The sequence below is a fragment of the Spea bombifrons genome, chromosome 1 (genome assembly GCF_027358695.1).
Source record: "Spea bombifrons isolate aSpeBom1 chromosome 1, aSpeBom1.2.pri, whole genome shotgun sequence".
NCBI classification, from domain to species: Eukaryota; Metazoa; Chordata; class Amphibia; order Anura; family Pelobatidae; genus Spea; species Spea bombifrons.
Window position 1 is genome coordinate 111,286,721 of NC_071087.1, and position 16,903 is coordinate 111,303,623.

General features: G+C 38.5%; 1 protein-coding gene across 2 annotated transcripts in view; it reads left to right on the plus strand.

The window, feature by feature from the left end:
• Positions 1-16,903, plus strand: part of SMTN (smoothelin) — a 51,888-nt gene that overhangs the window by 28,238 nt on the left and 6,747 nt on the right. For both annotated transcript variants that reach the window (XM_053468543.1, XM_053468544.1), the window contains exons 6-13: positions 43-145; positions 483-808; positions 1,341-1,404; positions 6,141-6,872; positions 10,595-10,734; positions 15,594-15,740; positions 16,123-16,198; positions 16,406-16,570. In XM_053468543.1, coding sequence (XP_053324518.1) covers positions 43-145; positions 483-808; positions 1,341-1,404; positions 6,141-6,872; positions 10,595-10,734; positions 15,594-15,740; positions 16,123-16,198; positions 16,406-16,570 — 1,753 coding nt within the window. The remainder of the gene's footprint in view (positions 1-42; positions 146-482; positions 809-1,340; positions 1,405-6,140; positions 6,873-10,594; positions 10,735-15,593; positions 15,741-16,122; positions 16,199-16,405; positions 16,571-16,903) is intronic.

Sequence of the window (16,903 nt, forward strand, 5' to 3'; positions counted from 1 at the left end):
AACACAACTAGAAATGTCCTCACTTGCAAGTTTTTATTTCAGGTGCAGGAAAAAGAAGACCTAGAAGAGAGACAGCGGATCAAAGCTCAGATCCATGGATTACTCAGTGCTCAGAATGGGGACAACCAATCATCTAGAGTGAAAGGTACTGCAGATAATTCTCAAGTAGTGATGTAACCTTGAATGTGAACAATTTTGCCCCCCCCTCCCATTTGATTAATTGTACAGATCATCTTGCTCTGCTTTATTGTTCATTATCAATATTGGCGCTAGATTTTCCATATTAGACACCAAAAGGGGGATCTAAAGACAAAGGGTGATTTGAATGGTATATTGGCATGTACAGTAGTAACATTTGGTCACATGTACTTGTATTGTTAGCGACTACATATGAAATGAATATAGAATTTAAGCTTAAACCACATTACTTCAAACTCTACAGGAAGCACTCCAATTTTGCTTTTTGCTTACTGCTTTTACAGAGTTACCCTCTGAGATGTTGATGAACCTCGGTGATCCTAGAGAGAGACAGCCCTCGTTTTCTTCTTCTTCCTCTACGTCGTCAGAACCTGTAAATCTGTCTGATATCGCAGAGGGCTCTTCCATAAGCACAGATGTCGCGCTAGAGACCAAATCACTGAATGGTGGGACCACACCTTGTCCCGAGCCTGCAGCTGGAAAGCATAAATCAGAGGATATAAAACCTAGCAGTCTACGTGCACGAGATGCTCTCAGTCAGATCTCTGTGGTAGACAAGAAACTACCAGCTGGACTTGTTGACAGAGTTGCTAATAATGCCATCCACAGGGTAACATTCAACACCCTCAGCCTGTTATATATTTTTTTTTGTTAGCTGTTTTACCCAATTCTTCCCTGCTAGGGATGCTGTACCTTAGTCTAACAGTATCCAATTCATACTGCATTGTAATTATTGACCGCTATATGATTATACATAGTAAATTAAAATGCTCCTAAAGGGATAGTAAAGCCTCCTCACAATGTATCTGCACGTTAAAAATGGTTAACTATCAAGTCAAGCCCTAGAGATTTCTAATACACATTCTGTTCTAACAAAAGTGAAAAGTTTGGCGTTATAAGTTTAAAACGCGTATTAGATATTTCGTACATTTGAGTGTTTAGTCTTCGGACTTTTGTGCGCTTCAACTTACTGTGTTGACACCAAGATTATGATGGATTTTTTTTATGTAGGGCGGGAGTAGCCAACCGTTGCTCCCCAGTTTATTGACGAACCCAGTGTATTTACCATAAATATAAAGTAATGTTGCATATGGCAGATGTAAAGATACTTTCCCTTTAAAAGTATATTTTATTTGCTTTAGCTGGAATCTGATAACAAGCAATCCTTACCAGTGGAAAAGGCAGCAGGGGCATGCACAGAGCAAGGTAAGGCTGTATATTTTTAGAGCTTGTGCAATTTTTAACTAGCTGTGCAATGTGTGATTGTAGATGATGAGCCATATTCTGACACTATGAATTTATGTCAAGTAGTTTTCATTGTGATGCATTATAAGAAGGTCTGGTCCACACACTAAGAACATGCCTATCCAAAAACGTTATTTGTCATATGTCGGGACACGTGTGTCCTGTTGGAATTTAGCTAGTTTATCATGCAGAGGCAATTCAATTGGTACCCAATTATCCTTTCACATGCCTACTAAGGGAAAAGCAGAAGCTAAGCCATAGTCGTATTAAATATAATATGCCCTATTCTATTTATTCCGAGCATCAAAAATATACTGTTGTATGTTGTATTGTGTTGCACTGTTGTCTTGACATCATTCTCTAGCATTTTGCACCCTGGTTTCATCTAGAACCGAACACACTGCGTTGATAGGTGACCTTCCCATCTCCTGAAAATTGTTTCATTTATTAATAGACGGAATATATATTCATTCCAATTTTCTTCTTTTTTGCATTCAGTTATATACAGAAGTAGAACATTTTCCATGCTTGGAGATTTAACGGTTTTGGTTCTATTGCAGTATTTGAGTATCTGTACTCTATCGCAGAATGCAATAAAGAGGTTGTTTTTTGCTACTACATGCAAGATAGTTTTTTGTTCTCATCAGAATGTTAATCTAAGAAGCCTTTTTTGGAAAATATAACCGTTCTCAAGCGAAGTGTGATATTATAGTAGGCAGTGCTCTATCCAAAAAAAAAAAGTATATTTTAATAACATGAACTTTTCACCTCCGTGGAAAGTGCAGAGTTAAAGTAAAATAGTACAGTAGAAGTGTAGAGGGGGAGAAAATAAAAGCCAAACACATCCAGATCTCCCTTCCTTATTGGGATAAAATATGTAAAAGTGGGGAGCATGCATGAAACCTGCTGAACATCCAGTGCCATTCCTTTCATGGAAACAGGCAGCGCTCTGTCTAAACAAGTGCCTGAGGCAGAGCGAGGGTGAGAAGCAATAAGGAGTTGCATCCTGGAGGCATCCTCATACCCGCAGCACACGTTCAAACTGACACTAGCTCTTTTCCAACTTTGTAATCAATGCCTTGATCTCCCCTGAGCTGCCAGCCACTAGCAAACGAAGTGCGCTTATTCTAGCAGCAGCCACTGCACGGTGTCCACAATACAAACGGTATTGTCTGTTGTGCCAGTAGGTGGTTTGGAAGAGGTCCTAAAAAAAATAAACAGGGAAATGGGGAAAAAGGTTTCTTTAAATTCATTAAACACTAATAACATGATTGCAGTAAATGAAAGGATATAGGAAATGCTGGGCTTATCACCAAAGTGACCCATAAAGGTTACACCAGAATCACTTTTTTATGTTCTTGTATTTTTTTGTAATTTAAATTGATTATCGGCATGGTTAGCAAACCTTTTCTCATCCAGATGCTGCTAAACTCCAATACTAAAGATTTAGCATATAAATAAGAAAAATCTGATGCAAAAGATGAAACCACGAGTACTGAGTGTAAGGGTTATCATACAAAAGCAGTATGTTCTATGTTGGGCACAGCTGCACACAAATCATACTAGGCAGAACATTAACTATATCAAAAGGGCCACCTAAAGGAAAGGGCTTTGGCATTAGGGATATCCAGATTCCTTAACCTGCAAGACCAGGCCCCAGCTACGGATTCCCTGGTCTGCTGCCGAATTTTTATTCATTTTAAGCAGTGCTGGTAGGACTGCCGAGAAAAAGTGCATTGCCAAGTTGGAGTTTGGATCGTGCGCATCACTCTGGATCCTGCATGTCTGATAAACTTCCTCTGGACCGTGCTGTTTGAGAGTTCGAAGACTGAATATGATATGTGCTTTTATGGTGTTTAATCTGTGCGGTATGGAAATGTCAGTCTGCCAGATGAAGAACAGTTATATAGATCGTGATGTCATTGAGTGGAGACTGTTATATTTTTCTGGATGTTAAATGTGTTTCTGGCTCTGTGACAGCTTGGGTCGTACAAGACGCAGATTTGCTGCATATGTAAAGGGGGAGGGATGGACAGCTATTTTTGTCCAAATGGTCAACCATTTTTCTTACCCTAAATGTGCCTTTTCTTATACACAACACATTTAACAATACTGGCTATAACCTCTGTGATATGCATAGCTCTAGAATACTATATATAACTTAATGTATCCTGACAGACTGGACGATTAAAGTGCACTGATATGAATCTGCTCTATAGTTTTGGATTTTTGATTTCATATATATTTTAAAATTTCCATCATTGTGCATTAAAAACCTACCATTTTTTTATTTTTTTTTTGATGGCCGATAAGAACCATTCGGCCCATCTAGTCTGCCCAACCTGGGAATACTTTCCTTAGTCCTTGGCCTTATCTTAGATCTAGCTTAGCCTTATGCCTATCCCATGCTTGCTTAAATTCCTTCACTGCATTAACCTCTACCACTTCGCTGGAAGTTCGGTAAAGTAATATTTTCTGTTACTTTTAAACCTTTCCCCATCTGCTTAAGACTATGTCTTCGTGTTGTGGTAGTATTTCTTTTAAATGAACTCCTCCTTTATCATGTTGATTCCCTTTACGTATCTTGCAATATGATAGAAACATTTTACGTGTCTTTCTTCCAGATAGATATATATATATCTATATAGATAGATATAGATATATAGATACATATAATCTCAAGATCTTTTAACCCTCTATGAAAAGTTCAACCATTTTTAGTTGCCCTTTTCTGAACATTCTCCAAAGTATCTACATCCTTCTGGAGATATGGACTCTAGTACTGTACACAATACTCCAGTTGAGGTCTCACCAATGCTCTGTACAACAGCATAAGCACTTACCTATTTATACTGCTAATACCTCTCGCTATACAACCAGGCATTCTGCTAGCATTACCTGCTGCTCTGTTGCATTGTTCTGTCTGTTGCAATCCCCTGAAATAAGTACCCCTTAATCTCTTTCCTCAGATGTTGAGGTTAGGACGGTTTCAAATATTCTCTACTCTGCCCTTGCAGTTTTTATGGCCTAGGTGCATTACTTTGCATTTATCCACATTAAATGCCAGTTGCCACAGCTCTGACCATTTTTCCAGTTTATCCAAATCATTTGCCATTTGACTTATCCCACCAGGGACAAACCCTGTTGCAAATCTTTGTCATCAGCAAACATAACTTGCCATCAAGACCTTCTGCGTTATCACGAATAAAATATTAAGAATGGGTACATGGGAACAAGAACATATCACTGAGGCACCCCACTGTTATCTTAAAACAGTAGAAAAAATACTTTATTTTAATGTACGGCTAAAGGGATCTTGTTACTAAAAAAAAGTGATTTTGCAGGGCCAGCACAGCCCTTCTTGCAGGAGAAGCTCTCTTGGGTTGACCTTAGTGATATCAAGGAGTTTAACCGTAAATTCCATCTGTGTCCTTAGTTGACCCCAGTGGAGCTATTGTAACAACTTATCAACTTTAATTTTTGCCTCTTTATAAACACACTTGACTGCTGTCAAAGTGGGCTACATACAGTCTAAAGTAGTAGACTAAGTTTGGGTGGTGTTACTGAAACGGTTGATACATTAAGGCAATTTCCAGTATGGTTACACGCATCTGTTCTGTCTTCTCATCTATCTACAGCAACGGAAATCCATCTGTCATTAGCTTAACTGCACCATTAAATTCCTCTTAAACATTCTGTTCTTTCAACAACATAGAAGGAACTTTGTGATTGTAAACTCGTCTCCGTGTGTGTTTACCCATGTTACGGGCACATTTTGCAGTGCGCTACATACATTGTATATTGCATGATCACCTGTGATAAAATGTTACAAATGTATATGGCTTTTTACAGTGCATGATTGCATTTGTTGTGCTATTTATGTACCTGTCTGATATAAAATCATAGGTACTGTGAATACTCTATGGGATATAATCTAATGAAATGCTTTCATTGTTCTGTTGCATTAATTAGACAAAATACGAGGAAAGGATGGGCACGTCAGATACAGAGATTGAGGCACATAAGGGAATCCCAAAAGAGCATTCTTACGGTTTCTCTCTATGCACAAACATATGAAGCCCCTCCTGAGGAAGGAAGTGTCCCAAAACAGAGCTCCAGAAAAATACACAATGAATTGTCCCGACCAAACCGGTCCCATCACAGTGGGGTATTAACACAGGGTGACGTGCTGAACACCATTCAGCAGCCTGTTTCCCTTAACACTTATTTGGCCAGATGGAACTTGCTGCAGGCAGCGAAGGGTTAATAAGCATATTTTGTCTTTACTATGGAATGCTAGGCTTTCATGTTTGGATGAAGTCTGTCACAATTCCTCACAAATGCATACTCTTAGGTCTCCTGTCTTTCTTCCTATCAATTCTTTTTAAAGTAAGCCATTGACAAAGGCAGTGGTGTGATAGCATAAGTGTTGAGGTGGAGGCAGGAGCATGACCCTTAACTCTGAAGGTAAAACAGCCACATGACAGAGTAACAACTGGGTGTATAAGACAGCAATGTTAGAGGAAGAGCTTGGGGTTAAAAACAGCAGAATCAAAGGGTACTCTCCACTGCTATTGTACCCCAACACTTACTCTATCATTATGGCCCCCGTTGCTTCCAGTGCTTGTTCTGACACGAGTTGACCTATCTGTTGTTCCTGTAATTGACTTGTATATCAATCTCTGTTTCCATATTAGACTTCAAGGTTCCACTATCCCCTTTTCGAAGAGCTAATTCTGTACGTGACAGAGTGAAGAAGTTTACAGAAGAACCTCCAGGAGTGCAGCCTGTCCTCGGTCACAGGTTTGGCAGCATGCGTGGAGAGAGAGCTCCATTCAGGGGAGGACATGTACAGCAGCAACAAACCTTGCTGTCTGGCAGTCAACAGAATGGTCAAAGCATTCAGAAGGTGACTCAGGAAGACAAAGTAATTGTTAAACCAAGACTTAATCGTACTGTTTTGGGGCCTAACGGCTACAGAGCAGACCATAGTACTGAAGAAAACAAAACACAAGGCTTTAAAATCATACCTGAATTGAAGAGCTCCAGGAGCGTGTCCATAAAAGGATCCTCTTCTGCCAGCTCTACAGGACTGTGCACGTCTGGGGAAGCGAGCAAGAGATTTCCCCAAAGCCAGGGCTCCATCACCAAGAAGGATAGTGGGAGGGACCATGTGGACCAATTGCTTATCCCCCAATCCACAACAGAGGGGGAGAGGCAGGTTGAAAACAGAGATGGGACAATCGGAACATCAGAATTTCAAGGCAGATCACACCACTCCACAACACCTCTCTGCACCTCTGCCACAGGCACACAGAGTGATAAGCAGGACACAGACATGAAAACCTTGCTCACCATAGAGATCAAGGATGGGCGAAACCAGACGACTAGCAGCAGGATTGTGGGGCAACCAGGCAACCAACGGGCAGGTAAGGAAATTACCTTGAAATGAACTTGTACTTTTACTCATTTTCTGCTGTCATAGACATCAGCCACGTAGTAGTATTTTCCAGTAATCCAGGCTTTGCCCTTTAGCTGCTTAATTGTATTTAAACATATAACCACCATGTGTAAACTTCTTATAACTCTTCACTTTGTGTGACCATTTGCTATATGCTACAATTTGGGACCTTGCAAATTATCGGTATTGGCTATTCACGTTAACTGTGGCAGTTAATAAGATCGTATCCTATTTAAGAAATAATTAGTGGCTTCCAGGTGAGTACTGCATGTGACACCATGTAGTGCCCCAAGGAGATTAATTAAAATCTAGTAACTAATTCGTAATGGATAGCTTCAGTCTAGATATTCATTTGTGTACAACAATGCTTGTGCTTATGTCTGTACGATTTAGAAAGGAATCCTTAGGTTACTTATTTTATTACTATTCTATATTAATTTTAGTGTTCTAACACTAAGCTTTCATTGCTCTAGTTTGATACATTTATCCTCTGTAATGCAATAAACATCTAATCAACCATTCCAGTGCTAAATATATATATAATGTGTGTGTGTGTGTGTGTGTGTGTGTGTGCGGGTATAATATATGCACAGAAAATGCGTGTTCTCAAGTCATTCTGGTGGAAGATGGGCTTCTTCTGCCTCCTTGTGGCAGATGTTTACATTAAACCCAGTATGAAGCCTCAAGCCTTATTGGGAGTGGGGATCTGAAGCCAAACATTTGGAGCAGGCAGAGGATCTGCTTTACCAACGATTGGTTCCTCATGGGTACTCTACCCTACTAATACAAGCATCCGCTGCATCTGCAATTTTAATAGCTATATACCTATAAGTAGGCATATATACAGATACAGCTAACATAAGGCCCTTTGCCAGTGGTTTGATTTGTTTTCAATTTAAATATTTTATTAAATGTTTTTATTGCTGAAATTGAAAAGTAAGAGCATACAAGAGTAAAAATGTCCTATTCCGGGATATGGGAACTTTAAAAGTCTGTTAGTAGTCTCAGATGAAAGTAACATGGAGCTAGCAATCATCCCTGGATAAACAGGACCATATAGGGAGGTCACCATATCAGTAGTGTTATGAGATCAGACTTGGGAGGCATTCCAGAGGTAAGTGTGTACTTTGTTCAGGGACAGCTAGGGGGCTTTAACACAGTTTAATTCTCAATTGAAAACTAGTAAATATCTGTTCAATGATATGGATGCTAATTGAGACATCTATCTAGACTGCCCTAATGACAGAATAGTAGTGGGGCCTTTCTAGATGAAAGTACCGACCTCACTTAATCTCTTGGTCCACCATTTTGATAAGTACTTAGTTTGTGTGACTTTGAGGAGAGTTATGGCTTTTGGTGTTATCCAGTAATTACTTATCCTGCTACACACATGTAATATGTCTAATTTTTAGTCTGTCTTGGTTTAATCAGAAGTCTGAAACTGATTTAAATCCAGAAGCATTGTTCTTGCTTTTGCTCAACCATTCAAACGCACAAGCAACCTGGCTTCCGCAAGAGATGCTGGATTGCTTGTGTGATTAACCGGTTGATAGAAACGATTTAATTTCTATCCATGAGTAGCTAGGTGTAAATTTTGAGGTACTATGCTAGAATGTTAGCGGCACCTATGCCCAGTGTTTTTAGGTTGGACAGTTTTGTTTTATTTATTTTAAACTGTGCTCCTAAATACAAGTCTTATTCATCTAAAGAAAAAGTGGGTAAAGGTTATGTTTTATAGGACTGGTCTCACTTTTCCTCTAGTGGTAGGTGTCCATTGTGGTTTAGTTCCCCTGTAATTTGGAATACTATAGGCAGAACATTTTGGTACACTGCCTACCCAAGGTTCCTCTGTTTAAAAAGCTAGGTCTCCATATTTGGAAGCCTCTTGAACATCAGAACACGGTACCAGTCGTCGCGCATGAAGCAGTGTGCAACATAATCATGTTAATATTTGTGCTCCAAATGGCATTAAATGTCCACAAGCCACGATTGTCGTAAAAGTAGCAAAAAAAACTATTTGTGACAAAACACTTGCATCATGTCCAATATCTCTGTCTGCTCAGGATAGTGCTCACCCTTAGTCGCCTTTTCAAGCCGGACTTTGGACACTGGCGGAGACTTTGGATTTACTGGACATTAATACCACTAGGAAAAGTTCTGCATGGGTGTGTTGGTTCCTACGTTTTTTTTTCCCCCCTCCTCTTCTGCTTTTTGTCGATATGATTTTCGGTACCTACAGAAAAACATTGGGATTTACTGTTTAAAAATGCAATAATTAACTTCGGTTTTGATCAAATGTCTTTAGTAATTGTTCATATAAGAGGGACAGAGAAAGAAGGGGGCATTCCTTCCTATTACTTGCCTTTTTTTTTTTTTTTTTTTAAATCTCCAATTTATTAATAAACGAATAAGAGTATCTTAAGATCATTGTTGATTAGGCAACTTTTCCACTATGAAGCCATAGAAGTGTCCTTGTGTTTGAGGTGTCTATCCAAAGGTGAAAAAATCTGCCAAGGTGTAGATTTTGTAATCGGTTTCAAAATACTTTGTTAATCTCAGATTTAATAGGTTGGTTTATGAAAAGGATATCTACGTCGCCTAGGTAAGGTAGGTTGTGGTAGTCTTGCGTTATACAGATCTCATTCAAGTTGTAATGAGGTGTTACGAACAAGGTGTTCCAATTATAAATTGTGTGGAGTAAAAAGCCTGGTGAATGGCTTTGTCTCTAATGCAAGAATTCAATTAGTCTCTGATGCCATAGCCAGCGCTGAAGTTTATAGTCCCTTGGTAAGTGTTAAGTCAAGAGAGCAGCGCAAAAGTAAATTCAGCTTCTGTGCAATGTCACCCCACTCCATTACATCATGTGCTGCCGGTGATGAAGTCATGGAAATAAACAAAAGCCTGGCTAGCATGCAAGTTTATAATCTGTCTACATGTGTATACAATTGGTATTCTTAGAAAACATGTTTTCTATCTCACAACATTTAAAACTTCTCTTCTAATGTTTGGGGAATTTATTAGGATCAGACTTAAATTATTTTCAATGCATTGCGTGTTTTTTGCCCATCTTTCGACATGATCTCAATCATGGCTGTAGATGATTTTCAGAGGTCTGTGGCCAGGCTTCCTAACATACCCTGTGTCAATAGTATGGAAAGTCAATAGTTGGATGTGCCCTCCCAGCATGATGTAGGACTTCCAAAATTAATACTTGGTACACAGTACATATACTGTATATATGAGAGCAAGGAACTGTAGTTTTTATTTTTATTTTTTTTACATTTTTGGTACCCATATAAAATGATTTGCATGTAATATCTCTAATTAGATAACTAGATTAATATCTAGCAACACAGGTCTGAATTGGTCTTACTGTGGTCTATATTGTTGTATCTGTATTATGTAATGACACCTTCCTTTTTCACTTAGCCACTAACCCGTATGTTTATTATGGGGCTTTACACATAAATGGTGAGCCTACTTAATAATGATTGAGGAAAGTGTGCATTCAAAGAAATTACCTTTGTTTGACAATGGTGACTGATCTTTTTCAGATGTATGTATTGATAGTTAATATACAAGGCACCTAATCCAGCAGACAGTAGTCGAGTGTTTAAAATAGTAAGCAGGTACGTGGATACTTGGATTTTTGGACTGTACAGATAACATTTACACTTTCTGTGTTAACAGAGCTTACTTTGGGATTGACAGCTTCACCTTTCAGAATTGGTAGCGGGGTTAGCACCAGCAGCGGCATCAGCACATACAGCTCAACTGGTGCAAGCACCATCAGTGTGGACAGTGGCATCAATACAAGCACTTCAAGTAAGGTAAGAACTGGCATTCAGAAAAATTAATTGCGTAGATATGCTAAAACACATTGAGTTAATTCGCTCTTTTGAATATGAAGGAACGGTTGGAGGTATGTATGTATGTATATGTGTGTGTGTGTGTGTGTGTATATATATATATGTGTATATATATATATGTGTATATATATATATGTGTATATATATATATGTGTATATATATATATGTGTATATATATATATGTGTATATATATATATGTGTATATATATATATGTGTATATATATATATGTGTATATATATATATGTGTATATATATATATGTGTATATATATATATGTGTATATATATATATGTGTATATATATATATGTGTATATATATATATGTGTATATATATATATGTGTATATATATATATGTGTGTATATATATATGTGTGTATATATATATATATATATATATATATATATATATATATATGTATATGTATATGTATATGTGTGTGTATATATTTTTTTTTATTACTAGCATTACTTACCCATGATATGCTGTATCATGGGTAACCACAGGATTCATTTCATTTAATTCTTCCTACGGAGCATGAGCCAGCCAGTTTGTGTCCTACCCTGGAAAAAAATGAATTGGCTAGCTAACAGTAGGACCAACAGAGAACTATGAACCACCTCTGTCCAGTCCATTTTTTTATGTGGCCTTCTTTTGAGTATGCCCCCACCAACCACAATGAGTTTTCCTCCTGGTTGTTTGTTGACAATAGCATTTAGATGTTGAAGTAATTCAATGCAAAGTCATAGCTCTTGGTATCTAGAGAAAGAGATCTCACCCTGCATTGATGAGACAATTCTGGAAGCAGAATTTGGTGCCGGTCATTGCCCTTTTTATCAGCACCTGGATTAGTTTCTTCTCTAGGCCCAAGGTAGTTATGGCCTTCCTATTTTTATCCCATTCATATCTGCAGGCTCTAGAATATCAATTATTATGCCATCCATTGCTTGGACTGAACTTAGTGGTCTTGTGGACTACCATGATTTTTCTACAAGACTCTTCTTTTGGCACATTTTGTGAGTCAGCTGCTGTGATCTTGTCATTCCTCAACACTGATTTCAATCCAAGCATTCACACAGAGTTTGGACTTCAGCTTTGTTCATCAATTCACCCTTAAAGGTTTATTTTGTATGTTTATTCATCATCCAAAAGATTCTGCAGGATTGTAGAATGGGATTGTTTTTGAGGTATGTTTAAATACACAGGAGATGTTTTGGCCATCACTAGAGCTATCATTAAATTTTATGGATCAATTAGGCATTTTGTTGTTTAAAACCCTTCATACTAGTAGTGCTCCTTGGTTCGGTGGCAAAAAGTGCTAAATTGACATCTTCAGCTAAAGTTACACCATTGAACAAACACAATCTGTTTTAATTAAAAACACAAATTATTTGATCTTGTCCATAATGAATACATAGTTCACATGTGGGTTGGAAAAAGTCTATATACCCCTAGGCTAATCACTTAAAAGCTAATTGTAGTCAAGAGTTGGCAACCTGGAGTCCAATCAATTAAACAATATTGGAGGTGTGTTTTTAGAGCTACTTTGACATAAAAGCTTTGAGACCTTGCAGTCATTAAGGGGATAATGACTTCTCAAGCTGATCAAGGTAACACACAGGGTAATGTCGGGATTACCCTAAATATCAAAGTAAATCTACTACAGAATGGATAAAAAAAAAAATCTGTCTTTTTGTAGTTGCCCAGAATGTAACCTATTAGAGATGCTGTGGAAGGACCTCTAGAGAGACATTCACATTAGACATCCTAGGAATATGGATGACCTTAAGCAGTTCTGTGATGAAGAATGGTTCAAAATTCCTCTTGAACATTGTACAGCTCTACTGTGTGCGCTTGTTCTGTGGTTCAACCACTTATTAAATCCAAGGGTTCACCTACTTTTTCCACCAGCACTGTGAATGTTTAATGGGTGTATTCAATAAAGACATGAAATATTAAATTGATTTATTAGCTTAAACAGATTGTCTATTTGTAACCAAGGTATAAATCCTATTTATGAACAATTAAGAAAGCAGGTATATCCAAAGGGTTCATTTACGTCTTCTTCCCACTGTATAAATATATGACTATCAAGGGCTGACAAATTTGGCTTAGATCTAGGGGGCAGCTGATAAATTTAGGAGGCCGCTATTATTTTCACCCTCAATCATGTTTTTATTTTCATATATTACCCCCTGTTCTGCAGTTAAAGGATGGCCAGCTTTTACCCCCGTGTCCTGCAAAACCCTGGGCACCTGGAAGTAGTTTCTAGTTGCTTTAGTTCAACCCCTGATAATAATATATTATCAATATGCCCATTCTAAATTTTTTTTTTTTTTTTTATTATTAACAATCCCCATAAAACAATGTTTGACATCTTGGCCTTATGAAAAACATTGCTCATGTCAACAGACAAAAAAGGTTAATTTGCACCTTTTTTTTAAAAAAAAAATAAGTGTCTGCTGGTTCAATTCCAGGAATACGCTGCTTCCTGCCACCTGCTGCGTCCACATCTCTCTTCCCCTTTGTGTCTGTGCTAGGATGTTACCAGAGTATATTTATAGCTCCCATCTGTAAACAATCCCCTGTATCAGGATTAGAAAGGGGATCAGGAAAAGGGACCCAAGCGATGTCCTTGGGCGGGTGAGCTGATTTGATTTGCTAGAGCACCTCTGCTCTAAGCAACACCCCCACCACTCACTTCCTCAGTGTCCTACACAGACTGTGCAGAACTTGGACATACTCACCCAGAACAAGTTCACTAACCTTGCACACGCAACCATGCCTAGTGTAGGCATTCAGGAGCTTGACAACCAGTACACAGAACCAGTACAGGAGGCCCAGCATGAGTTTCGGCTGTACCAGAAACAGGTGACGCAGCAGCTGAGGGAGATGGCCTTGCTGGTGGAACCATTGACTGCTGCTGTCAATGACTTGAAGGAGGAGAACTTGCGTCTCCACATTGAACAAGAAAGGTTGTCACGGCGAGTGGAGGATCTGAGTCTCTTACTTGGGTCGCAAGAAGCAATCACATCTGTCCCTCACCCTCCAAGGTTTGCCAGCACACGAAGATCATCATCTCTACAGTTGTCCAGAAATAATAGTCTTGTAAGTTTCTAAAACAAAAACATAATCATATTTACATTCTGTATATGATATTGAAAGTCTAAAGTGTGTACCAACGAATGCATATGTGTTTTTGCGTGAATGTGTTTGAAATGCTGATGATGAATGTTTTTTCTTTATTTATCAAACTTCCAGGAGTAGGTTTTTATTATATTTAGCTTTGGTTGTGTAGTTACCAGAGTTATGATATTAAATATACAGATGCATTGTCTTCTGTTTTCGCAACTGGCATTGTGCCAAACAGCTAGAGACTTAGTTGAATTTGTGGGACATGAGCCCTCTGCCTACTCTAGTTTCACATTCTATGGCAGCTGTGTAGGGTAGTAAAGCATCCTCTGTTCTGTAACCTCAATGGAATGAAGCATTTTATGTATAGGAGGGTTCTCATTTTAATTTATACAAATGTTAACAAATACCTACAATCAATTCCTAAATAGATCCCAAGATCCAGGTAGCAATAGCCCCTGAAGTTTTAATGCTGACCCTTAATTCCTTGATCTTTATCCTGGATTATAAAATTCTTTTTAAATTTATTTTTGGTTACTCGCCTTTGAAGAGGCCTCAAAGGATTCCCTTTCTGGCACCACTGGCAGTAAAGTAACTGCGCATTTTTCCAGTACAGCTCATTAAAAACACTTCATTGGTACAATGAATTGTTTTAATTAGTATCCTTCACTAAAGCATTAGTTAATTATATCCCTTTTATGAATTGTCTACTTATTGGCTTCATAAAATAACATTCTCAACCATAATTATATAGTTTTATGATTATGATTCGCTGACCATGATTTATCTAGAGGATAGAAAATAAATCGTAAATAAATGTGACATTTTGGAGGGCCCTGTTCAAATTATGTGATCAACTACTTATGTCCACCCATTGTACAGTGCTGCTGAATATGATGGAACTATATAAATAAATTACTGGTTTATCGTTTATTCTTTCTAGGCATTGACATCTGCTAGAACTCAACTATGAGCTATTTTGTTTGTCTAGCACACCATGTATTGGTGCTTTTAATTTCAAGTCCATGAGAATTTGTCATGTGCTACCCTCTCAACTCTTGTATTGACTTGTGTTTTGATCACTGTAGATTATATTTAGAGCCATATTTTCAGGCTCACTATTCATGAATGTTTCACTAGCAAACCCTAGGTCAGCTGCTGCTTCAGTGACTTTTTAGTTGGAAGTGCTCCTGAGCATGCACAGGAAATATTCTTCCTGCTTCCATTTCCTGGTTTTAATACAGGCAGACAGTGGAGGAGAAAATTGAAAAGAAGTCTCATCTAACTCCAGTATTCAAAGAATATATGGTCAATTAGTATGGAGTCCATCCGAAGAAGACTCCAACATGCATTGAAGAAATAAACAATACAATCTTAGGGATTAGATTTTTAGTAGCTCTGGCTAGGATTTCTTCTTTAAATATTCTTACCCTAAAAGAGCGAATCATATATGTGAATTCCATTTTCAATCACACCAAATTCAGAGGTCCTTTCTTCAGTCGTTTACCTTTCATGGACTGAAACTTAGGCTACATACCGTATATCATTATCCTTCTTAATCCCCATTACTTATACCCCAACCCAAAGTTGAAGCATATAATTTGACAGCAGATAAATGTTTAGACTTTAAGCAGTCTTTGGTCTTGTCATAGATTCAGCTTTTTTATTTTTTCCCCCTCCATAGGTAGAAACAGATCTGCCTCAGCAACCCTCTCAGCAGTTGGAAGTGTTTCTTCCAAGCACAACTGAAAAAGTAGAAACAGAAATCAAGAAGAAGTTGACTGCAGAAGAACTAAGTTCTATAGAAGAGGAGGAGATCCTAGATAAGATGGTGAGCAGTGATCATAAATATTCTGATGGATCAGACGTCAGTGGTGTACTGGCAATGGTTGACAAACCAGTCCTAGGGAGACAGGTCCACCTGGACAGCAGCTTGCTTGTACCTCCTCCGTTCAGTGGGCCATTTGAAAGTGAGGCCACTGACCTCCCCAACCAGCCAATAAAAATTATGGAGGAGTGTGACAAGTTGGCACAGTCTCAATAGTTCACTTCTGTCCAGTGCTACACATCCATAGAAGGTGGAGTACTTAGATATTTCATGTCCTGGTGCTCAGCGTTAAGGACAGTGCCGTGGAGAGGATGACTGGCGGCATTGCCCTGAGTTTAGGCCTTGGTAAATACTCCACTGACTGAAAAAAATCTGTTTCCTACAGCTGGATAATACCACAGACTATGAGGAGAGAAGAATGATCAGGACAGCCATGAGAGAACTACGGCAAAGAAAGAGAGGTACATGGTACACCTGTTGTAAATATCAGTGCATTTAGGCTAGCTCAAATGACCTGTTCAGTAAAACTTGGTCTCTAGACTGGGCATCTCTCAACCCAAAATTGTTTGTTCTGAGTGTGCTCTGCTCTTGAATATTAGATCTGTGTATTTTCAGGCATATATACGGTGTGGGTTGTACTTACATTATCTTTGTATATCCTCTTGTAGACCAGCGTGAGAAGGAACGAGAACAACGCTTTCAAGAGCTAAAGAACAAGGAGAGGGAGTCCAGGCTAGCAAGGAACACAGAGACCAGCATGCGCCAGAGCGAAACTACAAACCATGGCTCTGCTGTCAGCAAAATCACCAAAACGCAAAGACTTGTACAGTCAAGTAAGGGCAGCCACATGTTAACTGTAAAAGTTTGAACGCTTGTTGTCCCCTCATCCCTTAATATTCTATCTGACAAATTTATTTTTAAAGCTAGACTTACCCAAACATTTTCTGGTGATACTTGGTTTGCCTCTTAGATGACTTAAGTGAATGCAGTATTTAGTGCATGCTAGTGTAGCTTGTGTATACTTAAATATAGACTGGAGAGTGCTTCCCTGCAAAAGTTTGCTCCATGTTAATTTGATGGACATACATTGCTCCCAACTGTCCTGCCACTCTTTCCCATTGTCCCAACAAGCTCTACTTCTCCTGCCTTTCGGAGAATGCATACTG